At 39.2% G+C, this 20,724-nt stretch overlaps 1 protein-coding gene across 1 annotated transcript in view; it reads right to left on the reverse strand.

Annotated features, from left to right (window-relative positions):
• The window catches only part of LOC122798454 (zinc finger protein 845-like), a gene marked incomplete at its 5' end in the record, with an annotated part of 92,520 nt that overhangs the window by 34,349 nt on the left and 37,447 nt on the right, over positions 1-20,724 (reverse strand). The window contains 1 exon segment of the mRNA XM_044067385.1: positions 18,341-18,463. Coding sequence (XP_043923320.1) covers positions 18,341-18,463 — 123 coding nt within the window.

The following is a 20,724-nucleotide window of genomic DNA, read 5'->3' on the forward strand; positions in this document are numbered from 1 at the left end:
GTTTTGGACCTCGACGGTCTGTCAATGTCTTTTTCTTTGCGTTTTTTTTAAGTATTCCGGTAGTCGGATTGCTAAAAGACGACATTTCTGGATAGTTAAATCTTAAGCCAAAATATTTAGAAGCAAAAATATACAGACGTTTAATAGTGGGTTGATTAAATATAGCACAAAACCGACAGCAAGGCACATTGTGGTCAGGGCCTAGGCAAGGAATACAGAATAAATGAAAATCCTTATGAGGTATTTGCTTCCCACAAGTAATACAATTACTAACTTTTACTGATATCGGTAAGAAGCAAGAAAAAGTTTCCCTAACGGGGTACTTTGCTTTTAGTCGAAGACTTCGGTTCTGAATCTCGAAAACGAAAATTTCAGGAGTCTGCCGACTGGCACTTGCGAACTGCTTCTGCTTCGGACACCGTGCAGCAAGAAAGACTGATGTAATGGCATCGGCTGCATGTTTTATATCCCTGACGACCTGATGTCATGGAAGAAGGGACAGCAACCCAAGACTTTGTTAATCAGGCCGACTAAGGGCAAACTGCCAGCAGATTACCCAAATGTAATGACTGCAACAATGAAACATGAAGAACATCTGCAGTTTTATAGATATTGTTTTGAGCTGTTTATTTCTTAATTACTTTTTAATTCTCTTGTATTACCTATTTGTTGAATATTTTATATATTAGATCAGACAGACATTTTGCTACTCAGCTTTCCTGTTGAGGTACACCCACCTTATACATATGTATGAGCAATGAAACTTTCATAATTACTCTTCCATCATGGTTTAAGTGGTTGAACTGTGATTTTTGATTGCACTAGATTATTTGTATTGTTTACGTAGACTATTTTAACTCTGAAAATTACACAGTTTATTTATTCTGAAGAAGTTCTTAAATAAAGAACAAAAGCACGCTCAATTACAGGTTCTACTTGCTGCATTATTTCTGATGATTATTTTGGAAAGTTATTAACTTTATTTACGTTCCACAGATGCCTTCATAAGTTTATTATTTTGATTTGATATATATATATATATATATATATATATATATATATATAGAGAGAGAGAGAGAGAGCTTAACTATGAAATTTCGAAATCCCAAAATCTCGAGTTTTGGATATCGAGTTCAGAATCTTGAGATTTTGGAATCTCGAAATTGTGAAAACACCATCCAACACACTAAAGCATGTGCATGCAGAGGGGCAAGCCCCCCTGCATTCTCCATGTGGGGCCATGACCCCATACTCCATGCAACTTAAATATACCAACTCAGAGATCGCATTACAGCGAGGGACAAGGGAAATCACCCGGTCCGTGCTGTATGCCGATCTCCAATTCAGGTTTTCAAAGTTTTGCAACTTCAAACATATGATCTTCGCATATATATATATATATATATATATATATATATATATATACACACACACACACATACATATACACACACACACACACACACACACACACACACACACACACACACACACACACACTTAGATGAGATCTATGGGATCTATGCATACTTCCTAACTTTCCCGGAATTTGCAGAACATAGGTTCATAGGTTCATACTAGGCTATCTGCCCTAGAGCATTTATAAGCCTAGCCAGAATGTGTTTGGCTTTCGCCACCCATTTTAAATTTATTTTGCTATGCCCTTTTTCGAGGTTAGTATACTGTGCCTCTGTCTAACAGTGACACAGAAGTGATACCCAGGGTAAACCTACGATCTCCCATCCACTCATCAAGATTCCTCTTGAAGAGAGTCAATGAGGGACTCTGCCTAACCTGGACTGGGATTTTATTCCAGAGTGAAGGGAGCCCCTGGGTTATGAATCTGTCCCTCCAGCATGTCCTATTTATTTCAGTGGTGAGGTTCAAGTCTCTCGAGCGCGTAGCTTGATGGGATTTGGATTTTCTGAGGTGCAGCATGTCCATTAATTCCGGGTTGGACATGGCTTTATAACAGGCGGTATGCCACTGAGTAGAGCTGGAGTTTCTTTAACCGGGCAGCATATGGCATCTGTTTGAGCCCTTTGATCCTCTTGGTGAGGTACTTTTGGGGTCCTTCCAGTTGCTGCAGGTGTCTGGTAAGGTACATCCCAAAAGGGGCATTGTACTCAATTACGGGCCTGATGAGAGATGAGTAAAGAGACACAGTGACCTCCCCTGATCTAGATGTGAATCCCTTCATGATTAGGTGGGCTATATAAAATGTTTTTCTAACCACTTTGGCCACGTGGTTGTCAAATGAGAGATTGCTATCAACTTGGGTCCCCAGGTCCCTAATTACTTCTTCTGTACTTAATGGATTACCACCTATGTGGTAATTTGTGGGCACTTTGTTTTTGCCAAAGGGGATGACTATACACCTTTTGGCATTTAGCTTGAGGCCATGGCTCTGGCACCAGTTGTCTGTTTCTATGAGGCCCTTTTGGTGGATGCTGATTATACATGATATTTTTGCCTTGTTCTTAGTAGGTTTTCTTTTTGTTTCCAGGTAAATTAATGAGCATTATAGTCCATCAATAATGCTAGGAATTAGTCTTTCACATATATTTTTCAGAAAATGAAATGGATGCTAATGCAAAACCTATTCTATTAACTTTTAAAGTGAATTTGAATAATATCTAAAATTGTCCCTGACATTTCCCCCACCCCCCACTTTTTTGCTTTGTCCATAATTTTTGAGCAATAAAGTTTAGAACTTTGCTGCTGATTCTTCTAGGTTTACAAACTTAGCAAATCTAATTTTAGCACGTATTCATGCCTCTCAATTGTACCTTATTGTAATGATCGTTCATCATTTTGAGCATTAAAAATCCATGTTCCATATTGATAGACACTGAAAGGAACTAACGTACACCCATTACGATTTTTTAGATAAAATCTGTGGTAAACACTGAAACACATTAATTCAGTCAAAGAACTTTTTTTATAAATATAAGGTAACACATTTTAATTAAGCTTTGAGCTTTCTAGTTGACATTACTAAAAGTGTTCCAGGCCTATGAGTAAAGGACCATATGCACAGGAAATTAGCATGAAATAATAATTCAGAATTATTTTACAGTATACATTATATATATATATATATATATATATATATATATATATATATGTATATAAAGTCACACTGAAAGTTTAGAATTCAGACAGCTGATGTGGCATCTGTATAGCCGTTAAGAGTCCTGTAAAGTGTGAGGATGTTGGTTCAAGGGCAGAACTGCTTTGCTGATAGGTATAAAATATACTGTGATGTTCAATATGGAGGGGATAGGATTAGAATAAGAGGACTGTTTTGTTGACAATTATGTCTTTAATAATATATTCACAGCATCATAGGATTTATTTATTTTTTATTTACAGTGCTGACTGGGTTAATCCCACAAGGCCAATAACCTCTTTTCAGGGGAGACACAAGGTGGTATTTATACTAAGGGACATTTTGACAGGAAACCGGGGAATGCCCCCTTCTAGTCATTGTTGCCAGAGGGACCCATTTTGAAGGAGCACTTCCTGTTTCCATTCCAGGTGCAGAGACGGACTGGAGAGACAGGGAGGTAGATGGAGAGAGCAGATGATGGAATGGTGAAAGAAATGAAGGAGAAAGCAAATACTGAGACTGGAGAATGTGTGCAGAATTCTGAGGAAATGTTTCAAAGAAACCTGTCTGATAGAGATGACTCCGCAAATGATGGATGTGTAATAACAGCTCTCCCAGGAGGGTTGTGGGATGATTTTCTTAAAGAAATGGCGATGCAGAGTGAGCCAGAAAATGAAGGAGATGTTTCCTGGGAGGACATTATACAGAAAATACAAAAAAAGAATGCAAACAATTCTGAAAAATAGTGTTGAGGTGGAACAGAAAATATGTAGAGAAAGTAAAAGGCCAAAGTGGAGTAGCAGAAAGGAAGGCAGAAGAAAATGAAAAACGGAAGCACATGGTAAAGATTCAAAGTAAAAATGGCAAAACAAAATGGACAGGTATGAAGTATGGGGCAATTTAATAGCTTCTTTGGGTGTAAAAGCGCATGAGGTAAGAGCATTTATTCTTATTAAGATTATGTGACATTATATTTCAGCCTTTTTTTTTTTTTAATGGAAATTTTTTTGGAGAATAAGAAAAAAGAAAGACCGTAACCCATGGAATCTTTATGTAATAAAAGCATTTAGCAGGGAAACAAAGAAGAAAAATAATGTACAATTCTGAACAAAGGTAGAAAGACAGACATTGAAAGGACATTTGAAAGATTTATGTAAAGTACTGAACATTGCAAAAATTTATAACAAAATAGGTTTATGGACTGGTGGCTGGGATTGCAATAGTATTTAAAATTGAAGAGAAAAAAATGATGCATATACCAAGCACAATATGTATCGGGGACAGTTTAATGAAAATTTCCAGGAGAGTGGTATAATCCCATTTATCTATCCAGTTTGTAAAGAAAACAAAAATCCTGTATTCTGTACATCTTTTTAAAATGTTGATTATAAAATATGTATGTCCATTTTATTAGATATTAAACTGAAGAATTTTTTCCTTGAACTAATACAAACAGATTAGTTAGGATTCATCTACAAAAGACAAACCCAAGAAAATATTAAAAGATTAATTACAATAGTAGACAGTATAGAAAAAAAAACAAGATACTCTATTCATTAGCCTAGACATAAAAAAAAAGCCTTTGATTCAATTAATTGTAATTTTTTAAAACTTTAGGAATATTTGCATTCCCAATTCAATTCATAGATCTCTTAAGAAAGCTATATAACAATAATAAAGTTTATGTTAAACTAGGCCCTTTTTCATTAGAACGTATTGCCATAAAAGGTACAAAACAATGCTGTCCTCTGTCTCCAATATTTTTTGCTTTAGCTATACAAATATTTGCAATTTCTGTAACTGCTAATCCGAAAATACAAGGTTTAAAAATGAATGAAAATTATATTTAAAAATAAAGCTATTTGCTGATGATATCATGTTAACATTAAACACAGAAGATTCCTTAAAGTAAATAGCAACACTCTTATATAATTTTAGTAAATTACTGGGGTTACAATTTAATAGAAATCAAATTACCTTGTTCTAAACAAGAAAATATTAATAGTTACCTGTGCCATGGCTTTATTGGTAAAGAAGTTCAATATCTATCATATTCAGGCATCAAAATTTAAAAAATCTTTTGGAGAAATCAGAGATATTAACTATGAAAACTTGTTAACATAATTTAAAATCAAATCTAACTAGATTAACTCATTTGAAGATATTTTGTTACTTAAAATTATACAAATATTAGCACTGCCAACAAATAAAATGCACTCTAACCAACCAAATAAAATTCTTTTGCAATTCTTATGTTATCACCCAAAACCTAGAATTAAATTTTCCAAATACTGCAACTTGCATGAAAGCAGCTAAATGTTGAGAGCAGTTTTAAATTGGCTAGATAATGAATAAAAAGCAAACTGGAAATCTTTACATACTTCTTTATTTAATTATAATAAAATGAAAATTAAATCATACATAATGTGGGCTTTATGTTGCAACTGTGTACAATACAATATTTATTAACCCACACAAAGTATGCAAATTTTATTCATAAAAATTTGAAGTTTATGATTTTTGTTAAATAGACTTGAAACTACGGTTTGATACTATAATACCATTTATTATAACTAAACATGTCCTTAACACTGTTAGCTTACAAAATCTGATTTGGAATAATAATAATTTTACTGCTTGGCTTAATTGTTTTTAAGGCACCAAATTAAAAACTACAAAAAATATGATAGTGAAATATAATCTTGACTCTCAAGATTGGTTACATTTACAGAATAAAAGAAGTCATGCTTAAAATAAATTCCTAAGATTAGCCTAATCCCAATATAAAGATGCTCCAAAAATAATGTACAATATTCCTGATAAATATTGCAATAGAATTAGTCCTCAAAATGTAATCTCTAAATTATATACAACTATTAAATAATCTAAATGATAAATTTTGGAATTTTATTACACTAAATGAGGCCAATTCAGTAGATGAAACTAATAAAATAATCATACAAAGATCAATAAAAATTACCTCCTGGGTTCAGTATTGGCAAATTTTTACATGGATGTTTCTAACAGCAAACATAACTGCAAAATTTGGTGTAAATAACACTTTTGAAAGTTTAAGATGTGGAAAAAGTTGTAAAGATGATTGGTTGCATATGTTTTATTCCTGTTCCTCATTAGCAACCTATTGGAATAATCTTAATGATTTTCTTCAAGCTTTACAGACCAACAGTTTTATATTAAATAAAATAATAGTGCATCTCAAAGAGAACAATAACTTACTCTGGACAATAATGGCAGTAGCAAGAAAAGTGATAATAAAGAAATGGAAAAAAAATATTTAAACTGTAGTCAATGATTTCCTCTCTTCTTAGCAAGATTATGCAGCAAGGTATCACCACAAGAAAAACAGATTTTTTCCAAAACCAACGACTAAATAACCTTGGACTAAAGTAACTTCTTTAACTGAATTTGCTTCACAAAATGAATCTCTGTATATTATAACTCTTTTTAACTGCCTTTATAACCTTATACTAACTGTATTTATAAAGTAAGATTGTTCTTTCACTTTAGAAAATTATACTCATTTTTAGACATGCACTGTACACAGTGTATTTGATGGAATGTATATCTTAAGACTCTTTCATGTTTATATAAGTCTGTTTCTCAAATTGCAATAAAAAATATTCAAGTTAATAATCATACGTTATATTTTAACTATTTACAACCATTGTACCATAGCAATTATTCTGTTTTCATTTCTTATACTGTTTACATTAAGAAAACAAAAACTCACCAAGACCACCACGGCTTCCAGTATGATAAAAGTTCCAGTTTAATAGATAGGACAAGCGCTTTCACGTAGAAACCCTACGCTTCATCAGATCCGTATACAACTCATTAAAACACATTATATATAGTCTCAGTACATTTAATCATTTCATCAGAGGTTGACTAATTAAATAATCACAAGTAATAACAAGTACAGTTTTGTACCTACCATAAATGTAGATGTCCGATAGGTATGCATCTGCAGTCATAACATATGGGTTGTCCTGCCTCAGGCAGCCCTTCGGTCGGCCAGATTCCAAAGTCTGGGTCTGGCCTTGGCTGATGTCGCACTTTCCCCGACGTCAGAGCTTCTGGGGTATAAAGGCATCAGCCGACGCCATTTTCCTCAGTGTTTCTTGCCCCAGATGCCAGGTGCCCTCTAGGAAGGCTAAATTTGGATAAATGTTGAAAATGCCAAACAGTAGCAAACAATATATATATATATATATATATACATATACATATATACATACAAACAAATACACCATAATAGATTCCCCCAGCTAGCTGAAGAAGGGGTAAGCACTCTAGGAGTACCACAGAGGGGAAGGAGGGTGGGTAATCCTGACTGCAGATGCATACCTATCAGACATCTACATTTATGGTAGGTACAAAACTGTACTATGTCCTTCAAGGATGCATCTGCAGTCATAACATATGGGTAGAATACCATAGCCAAACTGGGGGAGGAGGTACTAAGATAAGGATGGTGTAGTTAAGATCCCCTGTAAAACTGCAGTTGCAAAACCTGCTCGGGATCTGGAGTATAAAGGTAGATTGTAATGCTTGGCAAATGTATGCACGGAGCTCCAAGTAGCAGCTTCTAAAATGTCCTTGGTAGCCACCCCTTGTAGGAAAGCTGTAGTGGTGGCTGTGGCTCTTGTGGAGTGAGGCCTGATATTTTCAGGAGCTGTCTTTCCGTGAAAAGAGTAGCAAAAACTAATGCAATTTCCTATCCATTTTGAAATTGTCTGTTTGGAAATTGCTTTTCCTTGCACTGCAGTTGCATATGCTACAAAAAGTTGGTCAGTTTTTCTGCTGGTTTTAGTTCTTTCCAGATAGTAGCATAGTTGTCTGTGTACATCCAAGGTGTGCAATAGTTTTCCCCCCCTGTTCTGTGGGTTAGGGAAGAACGTAGGCAAATGAATAGCTTGGTTCAAGGATACCCTGGATACCACCTTTGGCATGAAAGTAGGATTGGTTCTCAGAGACACTCTATCCTGGTGAAAAATAAGGAAAGGCTGCACTGCCATTAGTGCCTGTAACTCGGATACTCTTCTTGCTGAAGTGATTGCCAGAAGGAAAGCAGTTTTCCAAGATAAGAACTGTAAGTCTGCTGATGCTGCTGGTTCAAAAGGGGGTAATGTTAATTTTTCCAGCACAAAATTGAGATCCCATGTAGGCAGAGGGGGTCTTCCTTGGAGGTTTTACATTTTTGATCCCTCTTAAAAATTGTCTGAGGAGAGGGTGAGAGAAGATAGGTGGATCCATGTTGTACTCTGCTGAAATTGCTGAAGCATGAATCTTAATGGAAGAATAGGACAGGCCATTGTGGAACAGTTCTGCTAAATATTCTAGGATGTGTGCTAGGTTTGCCAGGGTGATATTTGTACCCTTTGATGCGCTCCAAAAGAGGAATCTCTTCCATTTAGCTGAGTATGTCTTCCTTGTGGAGGGTCTGCGAGCCTCCAGGATAATGTCCTTGACTCTCTGAGATAAAACAGTTTTGTTTTGTTTTGTTTTAAGCAATTTTCCAGGCAGTTAGCTGCAGTGTTTTCAAGTTTGGATGCAGGGTCTTGAAGTTGTTCTGCGTTAGAAGAAGAGGCCATAGGGGTAGAGGCCATGAGTTCGCCCGAGACATGCTTCTCAGTAGCGGGTACCAGTGCTGCCTTGGCCAGTCTGGAGCTATCAGTATCACCTTTGGCTGTTCCTCCCTGATCTTCAGTAGAACTTTGTACATCAATGGGAGAGGTGGAAAAGCATACACTGTTAGGGCATTCCAGCTGAAAGAGAGAGTCCACCCTCCAGGCTTGTGGGTGGTATACTCTTGAGCAGAATTTCTTCAGTTGGTGGTTGAGTGGGGAGGCGAACAGGTCTATCTCTGGCATTCCCCATTTGCTTGTTATGATTTTGAAGATGTCTGGATGCAGCATCCATTCGTGAGCATCCGTGGTAGTTCTGCTTAGGCTGTCTGCTAGTGAATTCTCTTTTCCTGGTACGAATTTGGCCTGCAGCTGGATGTTGAGATTCAGGCCTAGGTTCCACAGATCCATTGCCATCCGGCATAGAGGGTAGGAATGCGTGCCTCCCTGTTTGTTTATGTACCACATGACTGTGTTGTTGTCTGTCCTTATCAGCAGATGTCCTTGCTGGAGGAATGATTTGAATGTCTCGATTGCATGTTTCACCGCCAGCATCTCCTTTAGGTTTATGTGCAAGTTCAGCTGGTCCTGAGACCATAGGCCTTGGATACACTTGTCCTCCATGTGTGCTCCCCATGCTAGGTCTGAGGCGTCCGTGGTGATGGTCTGCCTTGGTTGTGGTTTGTTGAAAGGCAACCCTCTGTTGGACTGGCAGGCCTGAGCCCACCACAGGAATTCCTTTTTCAGATATGGAATGATTGGGTAACATGGTTTCTAGACTGTGCCTGTGTTGAGACCATACATTCCTTAGGTACCATTGTAATTTTCTCATATGTAGCCTGGCATGCGGGATCAAGATTATGCAGGATGCCATGTAACCCAGGGCCTGCAGGACTTTCCTTGCAGTGAGCTGAGTTTGTCTTGTCAAAGCCATGAAGTAGACTGGAAGTTGCTTTTGTTTTTCTTCTGTGAGAAAAGCCATCTGAGTCATTGTGTCCAGATCCGCACCAAAAATGTTATCCTTTGGGATGGCACTAGTCTTGACTTCTGGATGTTGACTGTGTATCCCAAGGCCTGTAACAGGTGCATGACATAGGCCAAATCCTTTATTAGTTTTGTCTTGTTGTCCGCTTGTATTAGGCAGTCGTCCAGGTATGGATAGATTTGAATTCCCTGAAGCCTGCAATGTGCAATTACTGATGCCAGGCATTTCGTGAATACTCTGGGCGCAGTAGATAAGCCAAAGGGCAATGCTGAGAATTGATAATGCTTTGATCCTGCAAGAAATCTGAGGTGTCTTCTGCAATCTGGTCATATAGGGATGTGCAGGTATGCCACCTTGAGATCTAGAGTCACCAGCCAAGACTCCTTGCCCAACATGGGAAGAAGTTGCTGTAGGGTCAGCATCCTGAATTTTGGCACAATGAGATATGTGTTTAGTGCGGACAAGTCGAGAATAGGCCTCCATTGGTTTTCTTTTCTTGGTACAAGGAATAGTCTGGAATAAAATCCTTGGCCTTGTTCCATAGATGGTACCCTTTCTATAGCTTTCATCTGAAGTAAATTGTGGATTTGTCTTAAAGCCTCTGGCTTCTGGTTTGGTGGAAGGTTTGGCATTCCGCTCCTTCTTGGAAAAGTGTGGAAGTGAAACCTGTATCCTTTGTCTATGGTTTGCAATGTCCATTTGTCTTTTGTAATGCAATACCAGTTTTTCGAGAATAAAGACAGCTTTCCGCCCAAGGGTGCTTCCAGTTGTTCCCTGGTAGGCGGAATCAGAGTCAAGTCATTGTGTCTGTCCTGTGGAAGTGGTTGTAGTTGCAGCTGTGGCAGTACTCCTCTGGTTGGCGGGCTGTCACTGACGACCCCTGTAGGCACCCTTTGATTGACCTCTGCCTCTTGGGCGTCTATTCCTGCCCCTCTGTGTTCTGGAGGTGTCTGGAAAGGACCAATTCTTTGAAGGCCAGTTTCTGCTGAACCTCGGAGGTTGAACCTGCAGAAAATCCTTTACTGTTTGCACAGATTTTGCTTTTTCTTCCACTTTCTTTAGAATCTCCTGTGCAGGGGAGCCAAATAAACTTTGTTTCTCCATTGGAGCATCTAGGAGTATAGCCTTGACATGGTCTGGCAAGGATTGCTCTTTTAGCCAGGCATGTCTTCGAATTACTGCCCCAGTCATAGCTGATCTAAATGAAGCCTCCAGTGCATCATAGCCACATTTTAAGAAATGATTACTGACCTGCTGAGAGTTGTGTACCAAATCCTGTAGGGACTTTCGGTCTAAAGGTTCAGTAGAAGAAAGCTTTTTATTCAGCTGATCTAACAAATATTCCTGGTACTGTATCATGTGGAATTGACAGTTTAATGCCCTGGTAGAAAGAGTAGCAGATGTATAAACCTTTTTTCCCCATCTCTCTAATGCTCTTGACTCTCTTTCAGAGGGTAGGGGTTTTTTGGCCGTGGCAGCTGCGACACCTTTTGGGCCCTGAGATATAGTTTCTGGGTCTGCAGCATGGGCTTTATACAAATGGAAGTGAGAATCCGGGACCCTGTAATATCTGTCAGGTTTGGCAGGGGCCGGGTGAAGAGAGTCAGGGGCAGAATTGACATCATTATATGCATCATCAACTACAGTTAGCACAGGTGGTATGGCTAAAGGCCTATGCTGTGGTAAGTGTAAAAAGGTTCTTAATCTTTTTCTAGAATCAGAGAAATCCTGACCCTGCCATTGAAAGTGTTCTCTCATTGAATGCAAAGTTTCCCCAAAGGAAAATTCTTCAGGAGGGGAGGCAGAAGGAACAGAGTTTTCTGCATCTGAATCCTCATAAGGAGAATATGGCCCGTCCTGATGGTCTGATAAATCAGATCCATCCGAGGAGTAATCTGAGGAGAGAGGTTCAGGGGGTTCAGTCCTAGGCCTATTGTCAGGAGGAGGGTGGGAGGCCCTGTCTGGGTGAGGTTGGGAACCCCTAATCATGGATATAAGGTCCTCAGCAAGGCTGAGAATCTGAGAACTTGAGGAAGGTCTCTGAGAAGTAGCTTTTGCAGGTAAGGCTTTTGAAATTTTAGCTGCTTTAGCTCTGGAGAAGGCCTTAATAGACATAGAAGCAGGGGGCCTAGCTGCCCCACGTGCAGGAGTAGAAATGTCCAATGGAATGGTGTCAGACAATTCTTGTGCGCTTGCTTCTTCGGTAGGGATTTCTGTAGCCGACGCAGCCGGGGCCTCTCTGGCCTCGGTTGTCGGAGGTATGATTTCGGCAGAAGTAAGAACCAAGGACTCTGTTTCAGCCGAAACCGAGACACTCACGGTAGGCCTAACCGTGGTTTCAGCCGAAAGTGTCGGTCCTTTTCCTTGCGTTTTTTGGCTAAATGTGTAGTCAGAGTCTCCGACGGCATTTTATATGCAAAAGCGGATCCAAAAAACTCTTCTGCAAACTCCGACCGACGTCTAAGAGTCCGTCGGTTGAAGGAGGCACAGGCTAAACAAGCTGATACGTCGTGGTCTGGGCCTAAGCAAGGAAGGCAGTAAGAATGAAAATCCTTATGAGGTATTTGTTTCCCACAAGTTAAACAATTATTTACTTTGTCTGACATCGGCTGAGGCAAGAAAGAATCCCCAACGGGGTACTTAGCTTTTTTAGAAGTCTTCGGTAGCTGAAATCTCTGGATCTGACCGACTGGCACTTGCGAACAGCTTCTGCCCGGGCACCGCAAGAAAGACTGAAGAAAATGGCGTCGGCTGATGCCTTTATACCCCAGAAGCTCTGACGTCGGGGAAAGTGCGACATCAGCCGAGGCCAGACCCAGACTTTGGAATCCGGCCGACCGAAGGGCTGCCTGAGGCAGGACAACCCATATGTTATGACTGCAGATGCATCCTTGAAGGACATCAATCAATTAAAACAGTCACTAGATAAAAACAAGCTACTTAAAGCAAAGTGCATCTGTTTACTTAAGGAAATGGACAGAAAAGCATATCATTTACCTTTTTTGTATCACTTTGTCTTTCAAGTCATTTTGCCATTTTCTCTTACTTGTTCACATATAGAAGCATTTTTCATTCTCTTTGTTTTATATTCATTTTCCAGTCTCTTTAGATTTTTTAACATCTTTTCCCCTACATCCCCTCATTCGTTATCATTTTCTCCTTCATCTAACAGAAGCATCTTCCTCCCCATCCCTCTATATCATGACCAGGTAATACTTCAGTTAGCTTAGCTTGTACACTTTATTCTATATTTTCATTTTCAACATTTTCACTATTTAATAAAGTCAAACCAGTGTGCATTAGATTTGTAGCATCTACAATATAGCTTACCTGCCCACATATATTACATATTGCTGTCATAAATTCATCATCTCCTGCAGCACAAACAAAAACATATTCCTTTGATTCCTTTAAGCATAATTACACACAGACTATACTTCACAAAATTTTCACTTCTTACAATTTACCCATATTTTCCAACTCCCCATCCAAATTTTCCTTTCATCATATAAATTGTCCAAAGAGTGCACAGACTGACATATATAGAAAACAGTCCTTAATATATGCTTGTCCTAAGTCATCAGACCTAAAATAAACTACCTGCCTCTTAATTCACCTTTGGAGTAAGTGTATGAAACATATTAATTCCAGGGATACTCCTGCTTCTCTGAATAAACTGCATACACATTTGTCCATTAATTCAAATACATCAGAAGTCACATTACAAAACTGAATAAAAGAGTGAATTAGTGATTTCTTAAATCTTAGTGGCTCAATTATTTTGTCCCAAATAACATGCCTGTTAATGGCCAAGCCTTTTTTGAAGGAGTATTTACTGTAGGTTTCCTTCTCTGTGTAATAGCCTGCTCTGTTTTTTCTCTACATAGCAGCTTCCACTGCTACATTATGTTCTCTTTATAGGTACTGCTTCTACCACCTCCTGAAACTATGAATGTGCTGGTGTTTGTGATTCACCTCCCCACTTCAAAACATCTTCTGAACTCTCCTGGATAAATCAACAACCTGCGATCATAGAATGCCAACACTGTCCTTTAGTTCACCTTCACTCATAGGTTCATAGGTAGGTAACTAGGCTATTGACCCTAGGGCCTATATAAGCCTAGCCAAAAAGGTACCCCTGCTTTCCCACCCAAGAAAATTATTTTCATGTGCCCCTGTCAAGCAGAACCACAGAAGTGATCCCCGGAGTGAATATCTTATTACCCATCCAATCATCAAGATTTTTCTTGAAGACTGCTAATGAGGAGCTCTGTTTGACATAGATAGGTAGTCTGTTCCAGAGTATGGGAAATCTCTGGGACAGGAATCTATCCCTCCAGCATGTTCTTTTTATTGTGGTGACAAGGTTTAGGTCCCAAGAGTGTGTAGCTCAGAGGGATTGGGATTTTATAACAATAATAAAAAAAAAAACAACTCTGGGTTTGACATAGTTTTGTATGTTAGGCAGAGATCGCCTCTGATTAGGCGATATGCGACAGAGTAAAGCTGGAGTTTTGTATGTTAGGCAGAGATCGCCTCTGATTAGGCGATATGCGACGGAGTAAAGCTGGAGTTTTTTTATTCGGTCTGCGTAGGGCATCTGTTTGAGGCCAGTAATCCTCTTTGTGAGGTATTTCTGAGGCCATTCCCGTTGTTGTAGATGTCTTGTGAGGTACATACCAAAAGGGGCGTTGCACTCTATAATGGGTCTAATGAGTGATGAGTAGAGGGGAACAAAGACTTCTTTTTTTCTGGATGAGAAACCTTTTGAGATGAGGTGTGCCATGTAGAAGGATTTCCTGACCACTGTGGCAATGTGATTATCAAAGTAGAGACTACTGTCCACCTGTGTCCCAAGGTCTCATTACACTTTTGGTGTTAAGTAGACTACCGCCTATGTGGTAGTTCATTGGTACAGAGTTTTTACCAAAGGGAATGACAATGCATATTTTGGCATTGAGCTTGAGGCCATGGCTTTGACACCAGGCATCTGTCTCAGTGAGGCCCTTTTGTAGGATGTCCACATCGTAAGGAGTTTCGATTATGGCTCTTAATTTGCAGTCATCTGTGAATTTAGTTAGCCAAAGACCTTCTGTGTGAGCCTGTACACTTCAGAGAAGTAGATACCAAACCGGAGATGACCCAGGACTGAACCCTATGGTACTCCACTTGTCAATGGTCTGAAGTCTGATTTGAAGTCTGCTACTTTCACAGTGTGGTTTCTTTCAGTAAGCCAGTTGGCAACCCATCGTGTGACATAGGGATTTATACCTAGTTTAGTGAGTTTATCTATAATTCCAGAGTGGGGGATGGTGTCGAACTGCCTTGGCGAGATCTAGATAGGCTGTGTGAACCACCTTGCCCTCATCTATGGCTTTGGTGACTGTTTCAAAGAAGTCTATCAGGTTTAGGAAACATGATCTGCCTTTTACAAACCTGAACTGTGTGGGATCCAGAGTTTGGAGACCTCCAATGTCTTTGTTTATGAGTTCCATGACGATACGTTCAATGGCCTTGTAGACCAGGCTTGTCAGGCTAATGGGGCGGTAGTTCCCGGGGTCTGTTGTGGCCCCCCCCCTTTGTGGAGTGGGATAACAGTCGCGGTGCGCCATTCAATGGGCACAAAGCCTGAGGTGAGGCTATGACTGAACATGATACTTAGGTGGGGTGCCATTTCATTCTGTAATTCGTGTAGAAGGCAGCCTGGGATGTTGTCAGGTCCCATGGATGCTGTGTTCTTGGCTTTGGAGAGTGAGGGTTTTACCTGTGCAGCCATGATTACAGGAACTTTGCATTCTTCAGGTATAAAGATGGGCCCTTTAGGGGGTGAGAGAGGGGTAAAGTTAGCACTGAACCTATCTTCTAGAATGTTGGTAATATCAGTTGGTTCTGTATATTTAGTGTCATTGTGCTGTAACCCAGAGCAGATCTGAGTGTTGCCATTGATATTCTTGACATAGCTATAGAATGCTTTGTGGTTGTCTTTAGAATCAGTGGCAATTTTGTTTTCATAACTAGCTTTCGAGGATTTTATGAGGAATCTCACCTTCTTACAGAGGCTGACCAGGAAGTTCCTCCAATCGTGGGATTTTACTCTTTTTTGCAACAGTTTCTTTCTTCTGTTGTAGAGTTTGTTTATGGCAGAAGACCACCAGATTGGCTTCCTTTTTTTGGAGGACAGTATCTTGGTTCTGTTAGGGATAGCACGATCCATGCACTCATGTAAGTGCTTGTAAAGTGCATTTGTGAAGGATCCAGCAGTCGTACCTTCATTGTCCATCTGCATGGGTGTCGTGAAGTTTGCTACTTCTGTCTTAAGAAGCGTGAAGTTGGCTTTGGAGAAATTTTTTACAGTTGTTTTTCTAATGGGGGGTGGGAGTGAGATGTGGATGTCTAGTGTGATTAGCCTGTGGTCGGATCTGACCAACGAAGAGCTGACCTCTGGTGTGGAACACCGGTCACCCATGTTGGGGATGACCAGGTCTAGGATACTGCTGCCCCTGGTGGGGGTGTGGATAAGTTGATCCTTGGAATTGATGAATTCCAGAAAACGTTGAGCAAAAGAGTTGGTACACGAGTAGTTTTCCCAGTTAATGGTGGGGTAGTTGAAATCACCCATTATTAGGGTGTTGGGTTGTACCTTAATATTTTTCAGTGTATCAAGAAAAGAGGAGTGGGAATCCTGGGGCATGGTGGGAGGGTCTGTAGCAAGCTACAATCTGGATTGCGGTTTTGCCCAGAGTTAGTTGAACTTGGATAATCTCGGATGCATTATGCTGAGCAACTAGCCTGAAGCTGTGGATATCCTTAATGAATATGGACACGCCTCCACATTTAGTGTTTTGGTCTGGGCTTGGTGGCCGAAAGGTGTGGTATGAATTATAGCCTGGTAATGCAGGGGTGCTCTGTGGAGCTCTGAACCAGGTCTCTGTCACTGCACAGATATCGATGTTCTCCATTTTAAGGAGTGCCTCAAGTGAGTGCTTTTTGAGGTTTAGACTTCTAGCATTGAGTAGCATTACCCTCAGACTTTGCTTGCTTGTACCTGTTACAGTGGTGAATTTGTCATTTGAACCTTGCCTAAAAAAGGCACTATAGGGGTGGCAAGAGCCTTTGCCAGTATCCGGAATCCCAAGGGCGAAAGGTGCAGGCCTGTCCATCAATATATAAAAGAGTTTTCCAAACCTCTGTCTGCAAGTACTGTAACCACAGGCTCCTCTATCATATTCTCAGCAGCTTCCTCAACAACAGCCAAGTTTGCTGACTCCTCCGCATCCATAACTGCTGTATTCAACATGTTTTTCCACAGACTTTTTTTTTTGCTCTGTTGCACTTTGCAGCACTCCTCATGCTCATCCTCCACCATCTTATGCCTTCCAAACAGGAAAAGAGTAGGGGAGGTGAAGTTCCTCCAAGACCTGGCCAAATTTGCCCTATTCAGCATGAATACCACCTTGATTCTCCTCTGAATAGAATTCACTGGCCAAGTGGAATTAACCCGGCCAACAAAGAATGAGTTAGTAAATAAACAAACTGTAAGTGGATTAACTACCATAGATGATATGTATAAAGTACTCAGATTAGTAAATTTAGTTTGTAACATTTACACTATGTACATATAATGTGAAGGCTCCTTTAAAGGAATTTATAAACAAGTCTCTGTAGTACAGTGTAAAATGAAGCTGCATTAATTAGCCAGTGTCAAGAAAGCAGGTGCACTTAGATTAATTCTGTTGATACAGCTTAATATTTTTTGAATGCACTCAGAATTTTATAGTGTCTTATGTCGGTAAATATTTGTTTCCATGTAGCAGGTCCTGTTCTGGGGAAGGCTTTTTCCTCCAAAAGAAAGTTTAAATCTTGGTCTCATATGTTTTCTTGGCTGCTTCTAACAGAGTAGCTTTGGTCCCTTAGTTGAAATTCTCTTTTAAGGTGTGGGCAAGTAGCTGGTAAGTGTTAGAATTTTACATACAAAGGTGCTTATCAAAAAGTGACCCCGTAATTAATAGTGAGCCAGGGTACTATTTTCTAATAGAATGAAACAATGACAATTCAGATACGCTAGATCAAATTTGAATATTTTAATTCTGGCTACTTGCATTTTTGGGTGTTATGTGAATAGCGAGAAGTAATAGATATTCAATCTTGGGGGGGGTTAGGAGACTTTTAGCTATGGCTATACATGAAACCGGGGAGAAATGTTGTGAGATACGATTACACAATTTATCTGTCAAGAGCTTGGTGGTGGTGATATTGCCTGTGTGAATACTAAAGTTCAGAAGAAATCGAAAGTTACATCATGGCTTCTTGTTGAGTAACATTTTTTTTCAAGGCATCATGAGCAGTAAGTGACCCCCCCCCAAAAAAAAAATGAAAATGCTTCTGCATAAGGACTGAAAAATGCAGTCATCTCTGAAAAACAAAGAATCCATGACATCTGCAGGTTTCTTGAGCAGACAAGTTTTTCACTCATTCTCTTATGTCCTGGTTAATTGGACAGGTCAACTGACTCTCTAGTTAGTACAGAGGCTGAAATTAAAACAAATCTAAGTGTTCATAAAAAAGGAAGATAAAATTAACTAATCGTCTACTTACTGTTTGGGTTAAGATGATCTTGGCTTCTGATGGGTTGCCGTTCAACAGGATAAAAGACATTTAGGTTTTCATTCCTTTCTAACAGTGACATCATCTGATGGTTTTGGATGTGAGAAGTTGGAGCTGGTACAGAAATATAAACTATATAAATAAAACAATGCATAACCTTAATTAACTGTTACACTTATATGCAAACCTTTATATTGCTGACATCCCTCCACAGTATTACTACTACTACTGATCAACTCAGTTTTAAGGTAAATTGTGTGCATCAAAGATCAACATTACAGGCGGAGCCTAATGGATAACTGAGAGCAGCTTGATTTTGAGCTTTTCATACTCATACTAGAAAATACAGGAAAAACTAAATATATTTAAAAAATTTTGGGTAAATATCGAAGATGAAGTAATTTATAACAAAACTACCAATTTTGAAGAAAGAATTCTGAAATTTTCCTGTCAAATACTACAGAGGACATTCCAAACTGAAGATGAGTAACTCCAAGAATTCACACTCAGACTCTATTATAAAAAAAAGAGATGCAACAGATATCTGCTACTTTGCTGGACTTATCGCTAAAAATGGACATATTTACTGAAAATTTAGAAAGTCTTAAAGATAACTGCCAAAAACAAACAGAAGTTTTTAAAGAAATCTTACAACAGCAACAAATAAAAATATCAGACATTGAGACTTCCTTAAGTGATGTTGATGGGAGGTTAAAAGAAAGTGAACTACATACTCAATTTCTGCTACAACAGAACACTTGGTTAATAAATAAAGTTGATGATATAGAGAATAGAGAAAGAAGGACAAACATAAGGATTTTTGGTCTTCCAGAGAAATCCGAAGGTGACGACATTATCTCATTCTTGAACTCTTGGTTTCCTGAAGTTCTCGGACTAAAAGAAGGCTTATCTTATGGGATAGAGAGGGCACACAGAGCTATCTGTAAGCCACTTTCTATTTCTTCTAAATCAGCTCCAAGATCCATAGTAGTTAAATTTCTTTCTTTTATGGATAAATAGCTTATACTGAGATCTGCATGGAGGAAAAGTCCTGTTATGTATAAACAGTCATTATTAAGATTTGATAATGACTATTCAACAAGAGTTCTGGATATAAGGAAGAAAACATGGCCATTAGTAAAACTTTTAAAACAACATAAAATCAAAGCGCAGCTCTCTTATCCAGCCAAAATAAGAATCCAATATAACAATGACATGAAAACATTCAACAGCATAGAGGAAGCCACATCTTTCATAAAGAATAACATAATTCCACTACCTGAAGAAATGGACTGGTTAAATTCATCCTCTTTAAAAAGGGCTCCAGGAAAAAATATTTGGTCGGAGGCAAGAGAAAAAAAGAAACAAAAGACTGACAAAAAGAACTCTGATGATACTATTTCTCTCAAAGTATCAACTAAGGTATGATTATAATATATTAAAACTAAACTCTTTAATACACTAGTATAAAGCAGTTCTTTTTTTCTTTTTTCTTTTCTTACTTAATTGTTTAGTTTAATATAATACTTAAGTCTAATAATACTTAAGTCTAAACCTCAAGATGCACGCCCTCGAAGCCCTCCTCAGTATGGAGAACATCGATGTCTGTGCTGTGACTGAAACCTGGTTCAAGGCTCCTGAGAGCACCCCAGCACTATCAGGTTATACCTCATATCATGCGTTCCGGCCCCAAAATCCGGACCGAACCACAAAAGAAGGGGGAGTATCCATATTCATAAAGGATACCCACACCTCCAGGTTAGTGGCAACGCACGAAACATCGGAGACCATCAAGGTGCAATTAACCATAGGTAAAACTGCCCTACAGTTTGTAACATGCTACAGACCACCTTCTCAAACTCAGGAAACCCACACAGCCTTCCTGAAGACACTGGAGAGTATGAATGTCTCTCCAAACACCATCATATTGGGTGACTTCAACTACCCAAACATAGACTGGGAACATTACTCAAGCCCCAACACCCTAGCCCAAAGGTTCCTTGAGTTCATAAACTCAAATGCTATGGAACAACTAGTCACCATTCCCACAAGAGGAGAAAATATACCAGACCTGATCATCACAAACATGGGACAAAATGCTCCACACGAAGTATATCCCTCATTGGTGAGATCAGACCATAAATTAATCTCACTGGAGATCCACATCCCCCCACCCCCAGCAAAAGACCACAGTGAAGAACTTCTCAAAAGCAAACTTCACACTTCTTAAGACTGGAGTGGTATCTTTCAAGGCCCCGAGCCAGTGGAAACCACAACCCACGCTGCTGAAACCCTTACAAATGCCTTCTACGAGCACCTCCAGGAATGTATGGATCAAGCAATCCCTAATAAAATCAAGACCCTTTCCACCAAAG

Source organism: Protopterus annectens, chromosome 3.part1, assembly GCF_019279795.1.
Source record: "Protopterus annectens isolate FY-2018-M chromosome 3.part1, PAN1.0, whole genome shotgun sequence".
NCBI classification, from domain to species: Eukaryota; Metazoa; Chordata; order Ceratodontiformes; family Protopteridae; genus Protopterus; species Protopterus annectens.